The following is a 14,666-nucleotide window of genomic DNA, read 5'->3' as shown; positions in this document are numbered from 1 at the left end:
TTTTTACTTATAAATATAAGGCAACTTGGAGGGGATGCTGTATGCCCCAGTAGACGATCCATTGATCGAAACGCGTTGGGCGCTTTCAGCATCCTCCTTGTTGCCCATTCATGTTTTTATACCCTGTGATCACATTTTTATTGTAATCCGGCTTTTTTAGCAATAAAAAATCCCTACTTGTTCATCTACACTATGTGGAGCCTGTTTATTTTTTCTCCACATACCATCTGAGAGATAAAACCAACCTCCACTCCAGTTTGATGCGTGACGCACCGATCCCTCTGATTCGCACCTTGGCCATCCTTTGGGAGGACCCACCTGGCGGCCCCGGGAGATCCATGCAGAGTTTGACCCATAAGGTTCGCAGAGTCGTGATGTCCGCTTCCAGGCCCTGAGAGGCAACCCGCTCGAGTGATTCCCTGTCGCTGACATGGGAGTCCAATGTATCTGGTAAGAGTTTCTTACACACCATTTCCACCAAGATACATGCAGTTGTTGGATACTGTTTTTGGATGATTTGACGATCTACCTGTGTTTGAGCATTGGCTGTCACACGTTTACATACACCTTCCAGTGGGATATTCCACCTCACGGGACTGTATTTACCTTCATTTGAGAGACTTTTAAGTGATATCATGGCTGTGTTCACTGTTCATGGATATTTATTTTTCAGCTGTTTTCTTGACTGAAGACTTTTTGCACAATTTATGCGCTACATTTTCCTCTCACCTATGGATGTACAATGGATATAAAAAGTCTACACACACTGTTAAAATGTCAGGTTTCTGTGATGTAAAAAAACTGAGACAAAGAAATTATTTCAGAACTTTTTCCACCTTCAATGTGACCTATAAATTGTATAACTACAATAAACTGAAATCTTTTAGGTGGAGGGAAGTAAAAATAAAAAAAATAAAATAGTATGGTTGCATAAGTGTGCACACCCTTAAACTTATACTTTGTTGGAAGCACCTTTTGATTTAATTACAGCACTAAGTCTTTTTGGGTACGAGTCTATAAGCATTAGGGTTGTCCCGATACCACTTTTTTAGGACCGAGTACAAGTACCGATACTTTTTTTCAAGTACTCGCCGATGCCGATTACCGATACTTTTTTTTTAATGTCACGTGACAGTTTTTTTTTTGCTATTTTTTTTTGGGGGGGGGGGGGGGGGGTGAACGTTGTATGTGTGTGTGGTTTTTTTTTGTTTTCTTTTACAATTTTTATTTTTTACAATAATATTTTTTTATTATTTATTGTTTTTTTTTTTTTTTTAAATCAGCCCTGTTGGGGGGCTTTGGTGAGATATCAGGGGTCTTAACAGACCTCTGATATCTCCCCCTTGAAACAGAGAAAGAGACAGAGGATAGAGATTCCCCAGTCCCTTTCTCTGCAGCGTCAGCTGCACTGAGAATGAATGGAGAGAAGACAGCGGCTTCTCTCCATTCATAAACTGACACATCGTAATCACAGAAGATTACAATGTTTCAGTTATGTGAATGGACAGAGTCAGCTGACTCTATCCATACACAAAGGAAGGAGGGGGAGGACGGAGGAACTGAGGGGGAGAACGGAGGGAACAGATGAGAGAGGAATGCAGGGGACAGATAAGGATAGAGGAACGGAGGGGGAGAGATAAGGAGAGAGGAACGGAGGGGGAGTACGGAGGGGGACAGATAAGGATAGAGGAACGGAGGGGGAGTACGGAGGGGACAGATAAGGATAGAGGAATGCAGGGGACAGCGGAGAGGCACAGAGGAACAGAGGGAGCACGGAGGAGGATGCAGTGACAGTCAGCTGTGAGCGATCACAGCTGTATGTCACTAAAGCTGGTGAAAGCCGCTGGGGGAGAATCCTGTAACTCCCCCACGCGCCGATCACAGCTGTCCTCCAGGTATCGGGGGAAGCATCGGGAGCATTTGCCCGAGTACAAGTACTTGGGCAAATGCTCGGTATCGGTGCCGATACCGATACTAGTATCGGTATCGGGACAACCCTAATAAGCATGGCACATCTTGACTGGGCAATATGTGCCCACTCTTCTTTGCAAAAACACTCCAAATCTGTCAGATTGCTAGGGCATCCTCCTGTGCACAGCGCTCTTCAAATCACCCCACAGATCGGATTCAGGTCTGGGCCATTCCAAAACTTTAATCTTCTTTTGGTGAAGTCATTCCTTTGTTGATTTGATGTATGCTTTGGGTCTTTGTCATGCTGAAAGATGAAGATTCTCTTTATGTTCAGCTTTCTAGCAGAAGCCTGAAGGTTTTGTGCCAATATGGACTGGTATTTGGAACTGTTCATAATTCCCTTTACCTTGACTAAGGCCCCTGTTCCAGCTGAAGAAAAAAAAGCCCCAAAGCATGATGCTGCCACCACCATGCTCCACTGTGGGTATGGTGTTCTTTTGGTGATGTGCCAAACATAGCTTTTGGAATTATGGCCAAAAAGTTCAACCTTGGTTTTATCAGACCAGAGCACATTTTCCCACATGCTTTTGGGAAGACTTCAGATGTGTTTTTGCAAAATTTAGCCGGGCTTGGGTGTTTTTCTTCGTAAGAAAAGGCTTCCTTCTTGCCACTCTACCCCATAGCTCAGACATATGAAGAATACGGGAGATTGTTGTCACAAGTACCACAGTCAGTACTTGCCAGATATTCCTGCAGCTCATTTAATGTTGCTGTAGGCCTCTTTGCAGCCTCCCTGACCAGTTTTCTTCTTATCAATTTTGGGGGGACGCCCAGTTCTTGGTAATGTCACTGTTGTGCCATAATTTCTCCACTTCATGGCGGTCTTCACCGTGTTCCATGGTATATCTAATGCCTTGGAAATGCTTTTGTACCCTTCTCCTGATACCTTTTTAACAATGAGATCCCTCTGATGCTTTGGAAGCTCTCTGTGGACCATGGCTTTTGCTGTAGGATGTAACTAAGAAAATGTTAGGAAAGACCTGCTAGAACAGCTGAACTTTATTTGGAGTCAATCAGAGACACTTTAAAATGACAGAAGGTGTGTATTGTCTCCTATTTAACATGAGTTTGAATGTGATTGCTTAATTCTGAACACAGCTACATCCCCAGTTATAAGAGGGTGTGCACACTTATGCAACCACATTTTAGTTTTTTATAGTTTTACTTTCCCCCTAAAAGATTTCAGTTTGTTTTTCAATTGAGTTGTACAGTTTATAAGTCACATTAAAAGGTGGAAAAAGTTCTGAAATGATTTATCTTTTTCTCACTTTTTTACATCACAGAAACCTGACATTTTAAAAGGGGTGTGTAGGCTTTTTACATCCACTGTATGCCAGCCAGGAAATAAGGTGACTTGCTGCAGCTTCTAAAGCGCACTGAGAGAAGCTTACAGTGCGCGGTGAAATCAGAGTAAGCAATTTCAATACAGCAGAGGAGCCTGTATAACTGTGCAAGGCTAGAGTTAGGCTTTAACTAGACATGTCTTAAAGCGGTTCTTCAGTGCTCGGTTTAAAAATTACAATAACGGTAGCTCCTGGTTTTATATCCTTTCAACTGTCCCAGGATCCAGCAGTGTCCTCGCCTGGCTGGTTTCTGCAGCAGTCTTTGGTCCCCGACACCGGCATACTAACTCTGGGCAGCTGGCTGTGACTGCTTGCAGCTTCACAGTCGGCTGCTCGCTGCATGTGTGTGAGCCACCCTGTGCTGATTGGTTGCACAGCTTTCTGGGACCTTTGACATGTCCCAAAAGGCTGCAGGGGGAGGAGGGGGGCCGAATTTCGGCTCAGATTGCTGCGGCAATCTGTCCGGAACTGAGGGAACAGGTACCTGTCAAAAACAGGTACCCGTCCCCCAAAAAATGATGTGCCAAATATGAAGGAGGAGGGAGAGCGGAATTTGCCCATTTGGGTGAAGTTCCGGTTTAATCACCAGTTTCTTTTTCAATGTGACAAATAGTTAATCAGAGATGACCTCTTTGTAGTCGAAGGGGTTTACAGCGATTGTAGACAAAACATTTGTGCTTCTCAATGTCCTTTCATTGAGTTGCCTGAAATCAGGGATGGGGAAGCAAACCTTTTGCTGCCAAAGTGCATCTACTAAAAATGGACTTAAACTGGGGTTAATACTTATGCAGTCAAATATTTTCTTTTTTTATTGGAATGAATTTAAACCACTTTGCAGTTATCCGTTTTCAATCTGACATGAAATAATCAATTTCCGTTGATCAGAGGAAACAAAAAATGATAACCAAACCCAAGTACAACAAGTTAAAGGGTAAGTTCACCTCTGTACACTTTTTTCCTAAATTCCAGCCCCCCTATACACCAATATAGCATTCATATACTTTTTTTGCAAAAATCTCAAAGCTTTCCATTAAATCTACAGTCACTTACTTTTCTTGTCCTCCATGTTTCCAGACGTATCCATTAGTGATGTCTTTCTTCCTGATCAGATTGTAGGTCAGGACACAGGAAGGAGTTCACCAGCTGACCTCATTAGCACACACCCTGCATCATCCACCCTCCCATTCCCAGGTGCACGTTTTTTTAAATGAAATGCAATCAGTGATCACCCTTCTGAAATGCAAGGAAACACACAGATGTGAATGGAGCCTCATTGTTCTTGTGTTATCGCACCAATTTCACTTTAAGGCCCCATTCACATCTAGCATAGCGTTTTTCCTGTGAAACACATGGGGCATCCTGTTGATTTCAATTGACTTACAATAATTGACTTACATGTGATTAATAGGACATTTTGGGGTTTTGTGTGTTGTGTGCTTTTTACTGTGCGTTTTGCCCCTCATTTTTTTTACATGGCAAAATGTGTGTTTGCTTCTGTCTTTGGTGTGAAGTTAACAATTAATGGCAATGGAAGCACAACTAGTAATTTTAGGTGTATAAACATGGCCATACACTATGCACGCTGATTATATATTTGGTGTATTTAGTGAGAAGGGTGATCAGGAGGGAGGCAAACTTACCCTTTAAAGTGTTTGATACCCCAACACTTCATATTCCTGATATGTGCCTGCTATACCGTTGTTCTCTTTGTATTGCTTCCTTTATGTGAAATCCCTGGTGTTCCTGCCAGTCCCCTTGCATTACTATTAAAAACTGACCACACTAGGCATGAGAGCACATCGTGGTCAGTTCTCTAGCTGTGCTGAGAACTCTGTGTACTCTCCTTCAATGATCAGACTTGTCCTGACACGCCCAGTCTGCACAGCCATTCACTGGCAAGCTCAGTGTACTGCTGCTCTATATATATATATATATATATATATATATATATATATATATATATATATATATATATATATATACATACATACATATATACATATATATATATATATATATATATATATATATATATATATATATATATATATATACATACATATACACACACACACACACACACACACACATATACACACACAAATGTTTTGCCTTTCATTTCTATTTTAAACTAAATGGAGTTGTTTTACAAGGTGATCGTTTACAATCACTTGTAAATTGCAATGTATTAAAGTGCAGTACTTGGGAGTAGCCACCCAGGGACAGAAAGTGTGTTTACAGGACCACCAGGTGAAAACAAACAGAAAAAAGCATGCAACACTAAAACTAATGCAGCCACATCTAAGGACTGGTAAACTGTATTACATTATTGTTTCTGGCTTTAAATTGACTGTCATTCTGTGATGTTCTTGCATTAAAGTACACTTACCTAGTAAACTTGCACATGGTTGCAGCCTGGAATTTCCAAGCCAGAACTAACACTCTAAACTCCGTCGGGTCCACACTCAAATCATTACAAAACCGTTCCATGCCTTCTTCTAAGATGGCATCTTCCCGCTCATCCTTGTATCTCCTAAATAATTCTTCAATCCTTTGCAAGGATGACACTTCTGCTCCCAACCCTGGTTCTTTCTTCTTTCCATCACCACTTGGTGCCTGGGGAGGACATGACTCTACTGTGGCATCCTGTGCTTTCTTTGTTCCATTGACCAAGATATCCCCTGAGGCCTTACCACCAGCAGATGTGTGTTCTTCCTTGTGTCCTGAGCTTCTCTTATGTGACTTGTTAGAGTCCCTTTCACCGTTTTTACTGCCTAGTGTGGATGATGGATTTTTACACTTGGTGACACACTGGCCCATGTTGAGTGTGTCCAGTTTTAGAGCAGTCTGTCTTGTACCAGACACTGTCTCGGCCAATGTGCGATACACGTCAACATACCATCCTGAGAAGCTGTCTAACCTAAAAAAATAAAAGAGAAGTAAAATGTTAGCCAAAGAAAATACACATTATACTATCAAGAACACACCATTTGAAATCATAATCTGTTCCATTCTTCTGGATGCCTCAACTAGAGAAATAAGAAAAATAATAATGTTTATAGATGCCGTGTAAGACACCTCTGTGCACTGTACAGGGATATCACTTCATCCATGTGCAGTTTGAGCCTAGGTCCAGACTAGTGCGATCTCAGACATCGCATGTGATTCGCACCCGCCCCGCAGGTGCCGATCACATGCGATGTCTGAGCAATACAAGTTCAGCCATACAGTTGTATGGCTGAACTTGCATTGAATTTGCACAGAAAAAGGTGCAGGGACTTGTTTTTCCCCGCATTGGAATCGGATCGCATGGGTGTCCTCCCCTATGCAATCCGACTCCTGTACGAGTTCGCACTGCGATCTGTGAATCGTTCTGGGGGTGCCATTAACATTGTATTGGCACCTGCAGTGGTTCGCAGAGGGCAGTGTGAACTGCCTGCGGGAGAGAAGCGATGCGGGAACCGGCACTGTAATCGTGCTGGTTCCCGCATCGTACTAGTCTGAACCTAGACTGTTTGTACACCTCTGTGCACTGTACAGAATCATATTATCCATGTGCTCTGTGTACTGTATAGCAATAGCACTTTATCTCTGTGCAGATCTATAATACACCTCTGAGCGCTTTACAGCAATATCACTGAGTGCAGTTGTAGAAAACAATCTCACTTTTTCTGTGTACAGTTCTGTAGTACACCTACGTGTACTGTAAAATAATACCACTATCCGCATGCAGTTCTAAGATACACCTCTGAGTACTTTAAAATAATCTCACTAAAATAATCTCACTAAAATAATCTCACTAAAATAATCTCACTAGGGCGGCAGGTGGGAGAAGAAGCAGAGTGGCCCCTGTGGACTCGGGAGCTCTGGATTTTTCTGTGGAAGATAGTAAAGAAGCATGTGCAGTACCCCATGACTGTCTGCTTCACCAGGAGCCTGCCGGAGCTGTGCCGAGCGCTGCAGTCCAGGAGGGGAGCTTTCTGGTGAAAGGAGTCAGCGGGATTGGGGTGAGGAAGGGAAGAGTGCAGGCCACTCTTCATACCACCTGGTAAGTGTCCCCAGTAGAGTAAATCAGGGTGAATGGGTGTGACAGAGGACCGTGGTCATCAGCCTGTGGCAAGAGACCAGGCTCACAGCTTGCGACAGGGCATTGGGGTCCCAAGGTGTGACACGTAGGAGTTTTTAACCCCTTCCTACCCACCCACTGTTGCCCTTTAAGCCTTAAAGCAGAACTAAATGCTCCTATCCTTTACAGCAGTGGTGGTCAGGGATGAGCACTGGTGTGTTCCGACATGAGTGCAAACCATCCCGAGCTATGGGTGTCACTGCAGACATAACAAAAATAAAAATGTAAAAATAGGTATCAGTAATTGGTATTTGCAAGTACTTGAGGAAAAGTATCGGTACTTGTACTCGGTCTTAAAAAACTGGTATCGGTGCAACCCTAGTGCAAAGACTGAGAACATTAAGTGCTCTAAAGAGACCACTGTACACAACTGGTTCCCTTTAAAAAGAAAACCCCCAAAAAAACAGACATGTCAGATATTAGAGAGCCATAATTGACCCACAGAAGTCCCCAATTAGGAAAACAAGCATGATTTGTGGAACAGATAGATAATTTTAAAACTGCAGCAATCAGTATAGCTTTAAATCATAAAATGAGCCATAACCATGACTGTGAAAACAAGCAGCTGTCACACCTTCATTTAACAGAGCTAGTTATTTTAACAAGGCCCTTGTGACCTTGGCACAGTTGAACAGCAGTTTGTTTATGCCAGGCCACACCAGAATTGATATCTGAATACCAGGCTTAAAGTGGAACTATAGGCAAAATAAAAAACACATATGATGCAGTCGGTCAATAGCCTTAAGACAGCAGTCTGTTTTTTTTGTGTCCCACGATAATATGGTTTTATTACCCTCTTATCCTGCTGGTAAAGCTGGCCATACAATGCATGCTGGTTCCTGAGGAACCTGACATCGCGGCCTGGCCTATAAGACCCGGAAAGGAAGAGCGAGTGAAAGTGGAAGCACTGAGGGCCCGCTAAGTCGGTGCCTGAGCTGTGCTGGGAGGATGCCATAATATACTAATATGCTGTGTACACTAGTACATTATGGCATAACCCACCTGGGGGGCCTTGGGAAAAAAATACAGCGGACTTTACTTCTGTTTAAACTGAAACAAACAGCTGTGTAGGCTTAAAACTGGATGAGGAACAGCCAAACTCTGCATTCCATACTGAAAATAATCACAGTGCTGTCTTGTAGATGCTATTCATATCTGAAGTTACATCAAGTTGATCTCTTAAGGTGGCCATACAAACTTTGATTTTATTATCCCATCAATGTGCAATTTGATAAAACAATTTAATGGGCAAACAAATAAAATAGGCATAATTTCCTTTATGAACAATTGAGCTAAAATCTGGTCAAACAGTCCATTGGTCAGGGTAGAAAGCTGATTCTGTTTTATTGATCAGCAGCAATGAGATGCTCTGTTCATGAATTTGATCAAACAGATCATAAGATTGCATGGCGACAACCAGGGCTTTTTTTCAGCCAGAACTTGGTGGCACTCTGTTCCGCCACCTTTGCCGCTGGCAGAAGCTCACTGCTTTCACCTATAAAACACAAAAGCCTGGCTTCTGTATTAAGGAGTGACTCCTCTCCCCAATGTCCCCCTTCTCCTCCCACTTATCCCCAATGTTCCCCTTCTCCTCCCACTTATCCCCAATGTCCCCTTTCTCCTCCCACTTATCCCCAATGTCCCCCTTCTCCTCCCACTTATCCCCAATGTCCCCCTGAACCCTGCAGGCAGCAGCGCACCCCTGAACCCTGCAGGCAGCAGAGCACCCCTGAACCCTGCACCTAGTAGGCAGCAACGCACCCCTGAATCCTGCACCCTGTAGGCAGCAGCGCACTCCTGAACCCTGCAGGCACGCAGCCCACCCCTGAACCATGTACGCAGTGCACCCCTGAACCCTGCACGCAGTACACTCATGAACTCTGCCATAGGGCACACCTGATCTTTGCACTCGGTACATAGCACAATCTTGATCTTTGCACTATGTATATAGCACACTTCTGATCTTTGCACTCTGTACGTAGCCTGAACGCTGAGCAAAACACGCTAATGGTATTTAACAATGCCCCATTAAAACCCTCTCACTGTTAGGCGGTGGGGCCTGGTTGAGTTCCTGCACCTATTCTCTAAGAAAAAAAAAAAGCCCTGGTGACAACAGAAACGTGATTGGTAACCTAATCGTATATTACAACTTTTATTTGAAATCCAGTTTCTAGTATGTGTCATTGACCAAAATGAGTTGCCAATTATAGAGCGATTGGAAAAAAAAAAACGATCATTTCATCAAAGAGTGTATGGGCCGTCATTACAGGTACAAATTAGAAAAAAAATAAAAAAACCACACACACACACACACACACACACACAGGAAAGTCTATACATTCCCTTTACGTGGCCAGGCTGCCTTGGGGACTCTGTTCAGTGGCACACAGCCAGCACAAACTAACAATATAACCCTAAAAGCCAGGCCAGTTTATCAGCTGAAAGCCTAAGGCTGCAAAATAATGTAGATAAAGTTCTTTACAAATCAAATTTTTCATTCGTCTCCCAACCCTTCCTAGACTAGAAACTTTCACAGGAAAAACAAAGCAATTGTGTAAATTCACTTCCCACTTAGAGTCTGCAGTTCTCTATTTTCCTAGCGGCTGAACATAGTTTGTCTCATGAATCATACGCTCAGAATGGTACAATCACAGCTGCCCTTGTGTTCAATGCACGGTAACAGGTCCAAAATGTGTTCAGAGGCCAGAAATAAAGTAGCGCACTTTTCCCGCAGACACACTGAGAACCTGGGGTGGAACACAAACAATGAGCTTTACTGGCAGTGTACTGACTAACTTGCTAGGCTGACACAGCACTTGTAGTAACAAACTTTACACACACAATGGGCTTGATTTCCTAAAACTGGAGTGTGCAAAATCTGGTGTAACTCTGGAGAGAAAGCAAACAGCTTCCAGGTTTTTTGTCTAAGCTTAAAAAGTGATTGTAAAATCTCATTTCTTTATCTTTTTTTAACCACTTCACATCCCACCCATAGTCATATGACGTCCGCAGATGGGATCTCCCATCCTGGGCGGGCGTCATACGACGTCCTCAGCTTCCCGGTGGTATAGGGGGCGCGCGCTGCGTCACTGAGGAGCCAATGCGCATGCCCGGCGGCTGCAATGTCCGCCGGGCACCCGCAATCGCTCATGACAGAGCAGGAGCGAGAATATGTGTGTGCAAACACACAGATCCACGTCCTGTCAGGGGAGAGGAGACAGATCGTGTGTTCCTAGTATATAGGAACACCGATCAGTCTCCTCCCCCAGTCAGTCCCACCTTCCCCCCTCTGTTTGAATCACTCCCTAGGTAACACATTAAACCCTTGATTGCCCCCTAGTGTTAACTCCTTCCCTGCCAGTGACATTTATACAGTAATCAGAGGCTATGTATAGCACTGATCGCTCTATAGATGTCAATGGTAAAAAAAAAAAAAAAAAAAAAAAAAAAAAACGCAGATCGCCTCCATTACTAGTAAAAAAAAAATTGAATAAATAAAAATACCATAAAGCAATTATAATATAAAAATAAAGCTATAATTTTTGTGCAAACCAATCAATATACGCTTACTGCGATTTTTTTTTTTTTTTACCAAAAATATGTAGAATACATATCGGCCTAAACTAAAAAATTTTTTTTTTTTTTAAATTGGGATAATATAGCAAAAAATAGTGTTTTTTTCAAAAGTGTCGTTATTTTTTTTGTTTATAGCGCAAAAAATAAAAACCGCAGAGGTGATCAAATACCACCAAAAGAAAGCTCTATTTGTGGTAAAAAAAAAAAAAAAAAAAAAAAAGACAGACATCAATTTGATTTCAGGACAACCTCGCACGACCTCGCAATTGTCAGTTAAAGCGACGCAGTGCCGTATCACAAAAAATGGTCCGGGCAGGAATGGGGTAAATTCTTCCCGGGCTGAAGTGGTTAAATAACAAACAGGTTAAACTTCCCTCCTCTGTGCAGTTGGTTTTGCACAGAGCAGCCTGGATCCTCTTCTCGGGTCCCTTGTTGCTGCTCCTGGCCCCTCCCTCCTATCGAGTGCCCCCTCAGCCAGCAGCTCTCTATGGGGGCACCTGAGCTAAGTCAGAGCTCCATGTATCCATTCAGACACAGAGCCCCGACCCCTCTCTCCCGATTGGCTGGCTGGCTGGCTGACTTTGACAGCCGCAGGAGCCAATGGCGCCACAGCTGTGTCTCAGTCAATCAGAAGTGTCCCGGGTGGCTTAGACATTCGTGGACATCGCTGGAGAGAAATAGGGCTCAGGTAAGTAATTACGGGGTGCTGGGGGGACTGCTACACCCAGAAGGTTTTTTAGCTTAATGCATAGAATGCATTAGGATACAAAAAAAAAAGCTTCTGCCTTTACAACTCCTTTACGACTTCCGGACCGCCCACCACGGATATACGTTGCTACTTTGTTTTGAAATACTGTTGTTAGGGCAGCAGATAGCTGCCATAACCCCGGTATTTTCTTCAACAGCGGGAGGTCCCCTTTCAGATAAAAGTGGTCTCCGCCGCAAGATCACTTTCATCGGCGACGGGAGAGGTGCCCCCCCTTACATCGCGTCCCTGTAATCTCCGCCACTTACCGGAGTTGTCGGTAGAGGTGGTGACAATCCGATGCAATCCCCTGATGGACAGGAAGTCGAGTGAGGGAATGATGGCCCCCCACTCGACTCTGTGCCATTGGATAACGGAAGCGACGTCAAAGCTTTACTTCCGCCCAACGGCCTTAAAGGGAAATTTTTTTTTTTTTATTTCTTTTTGACACCAGATCTTATATTTAAGAGGTCCTGTCATGCTTTTTTTCTATTACAAGGGATGCTTACATTCCTTGTAATAGGAATAAAAGTGATCAAATTTTTTTTTTTTTTTTTTAAAAGGGACAGTGAAAAAAAAAATAAAAAAAAAAAAAAAATAAAATAAAATCGCCTTGTCCCTCCACGCTTGCACGCAGAAGCGAACACATATGCAAGTCGCTCCCGCATATCTAAATGGTGTTCAAACCACACACGTGAGGTATCGCTGCGATCGTTAGAGCGAGAGCAATAATTCTAGCAAAAGGCGAGCGGGTGCAATTTTGAAGCATGACATGTTGGGTATCAATTTACTCGACGTAACATTATGTTTCACAACATAGAAAAAAACTGGGCTAACTGATTTCTTACTTTTTAAATTCAAAAAAGTGTATTTTTCCAAAAAATTCTCATTTGTAAGACCGCTGAGCAAATACAGTGTAACATAAAATATTGCAACGACCGCCATTTTATTCTCTAGGGTGTCTGGTAAAAAAAAAAAAAAGAAGAAATGATGTTTCTAAGTAATTTTCTAGCAAAAAAATAAATTATTTTAAGTTGTAAACACCAAGTTTTTTTTTGATTCATACTTACCTAGGTGGATGTAGCATCAGTCCGATGCTGCAGCTGTCCCCCAGCACCTATAACAGGGATATGCAATTAGCGGACCTCCAGCTGTTGCAGAACTACAAGTCCCATGAGGCATAGCAAGACTCTGACAGCCACAAGCATGACACCCAGAGGCAGAGGCATGATGGGACTTGTAGTTTTGCAACAGCTGGAGGTCCGCTAATTGCGTATCCCTGACCTATAACAATGAGAACCAAGCGATTGAACACTGCCGATCACTCGGTTCTCACGGCTTCCCGAGAAGAGGAGAGCGGCTGACTGTCAGTCACCGCTTTATTGCTCTGCACCTTCCTCGCTCACTGGAGCACTGGGCTGTGGAGGGGGCAGGAGCGGCCGGCTCAGGCTCTCAGCGGCTCGCTGAGAGATTGAGCCGGGTGCCGGTCCAGGAATCTGGGCGGATCCCGACTCCCATGGTCGTGATGACGCCGAGCCTGGACTGATCTATGACGTCAGCGGAGAGCCGACTTCAGCCCGCTCTCTGCTGAGAATGGGTCACAGGAGCGCAGAACGAACTGCACTCCTGTGATCTGAAGGAGAAGTGCTGCCAAACAAGCTTTGGCTGTACTCCTCCTTTATGCTTGGTTCACACTGAGCATCCAAATGCGAGTTTCCGCATCGCCAGAAGTTCACACTACCCTCTCCGAATCACTGCAGGTGTCAATACAAAGTTAATGACACCCCAGATCGGTTCGCAGTACGAACAAGAATTGTTCGATTCTGGTGCGGGGAAAAAAAAAAAAAAAAAAGGGTCATGCACGAGTTTGGTCGGAATGCAATGCAAATTCAGCCAGTTTGTATGGCTGAATTTGCAACTCACAGACATTGCATGTGATCTGCACAGCAATGCGGTGCAAATCACATGCGATGTCTGTCATCGCACTAGTGTGAACTGGCGCTTACAGAGTAGCTGTTGAGATGAAAAAAAAAAAACAAAAAACCTTTGTTGCAGATTTCTACCTGTTTATGCTCTGAAGAAAAAGCTGTGCGTTTTTGGTAATGACAACGTGCAAAGTGACTAAGAATGGGGGTGACTTTTTCATTATTAAAGTGGTTGTAATCCTCAGTCATGGAATCTGAGCAAAGCACATATCTGCAGTGTTTACTTATCTCTCTCCAAATCTGTGTTTCTCTCTGGTGCTTTGTTCCTCAGTTATCAGCATGAGTCACTTCTGACTTGTGTGTCTATTCACGTTTTCTATATAAGCGCTTCACTATTTGTATCCATCTTATTGCATTTATCCAATTTGCTGTGTTAGGTGCTATTGTGTTTAGGTAATGCAGAATTTCTTGTTACACCAATCACTAAAATGTGGACTGGTACGTGGACAAGCGAACCCAAATATTCAAATTTCCATCCCATATTGACCAGAGAGTATTCCACATACACCAGACGCAACATTTTCTACCTTGTAGTTAAAGTACAGCTGCCATGAGAGAACTATGAGTGTCTACCATTGCAGGACTTGCACTAAAAAGGAAAGATTTCTGGGGATGTATGGCTTTATTACTTTTTAGTCACAGACCTAGGGGGGGGGAAAAAAAAAAAAAGTGTTGGCATTTGTTATTTGTATATTTTGTCAAGGTTATTGACCGAAAGTAATGAAGCCAATGCATCAGTAAATTAGGGCTTGCCCACACTTGCCACTTGCTAAATTACTGACGTTCAACAAATGCTCCTATAGTGTTTGTAAAGTGTTAGTATGGGCGTCAGTCCTGATTGCATAGGGGGCACTCCAGCTTACAGAACCTGACTGGTCTGCGTTGCCCAGTTTTCGAACTTCATATGAAACTTAAAACAA

The 14,666-nt window shown here is 43.3% G+C and overlaps 1 protein-coding gene across 1 annotated transcript in view; it reads right to left on the bottom strand.

Moving 5' to 3' along the window:
• Positions 1–14,666, bottom strand: part of DCUN1D3 (defective in cullin neddylation 1 domain containing 3) — a 59,617-nt gene that overhangs the window by 10,099 nt on the left and 34,852 nt on the right. Inside the window, exon 2 of the mRNA XM_073591060.1 lies at positions 5,704–6,234. Coding sequence (XP_073447161.1) covers positions 5,704–6,234 — 531 coding nt within the window. The remainder of the gene's footprint in view (positions 1–5,703; positions 6,235–14,666) is intronic.

Source organism: Aquarana catesbeiana, linkage group LG06, assembly GCF_042186555.1.
Source record: "Aquarana catesbeiana isolate 2022-GZ linkage group LG06, ASM4218655v1, whole genome shotgun sequence".
NCBI lineage: Eukaryota > Metazoa > Chordata > Amphibia > Anura > Ranidae > Aquarana > Aquarana catesbeiana.
Note: the sequence above shows the minus strand (reverse complement) of the source record. Positions and strands in the feature narration are given on the sequence as shown.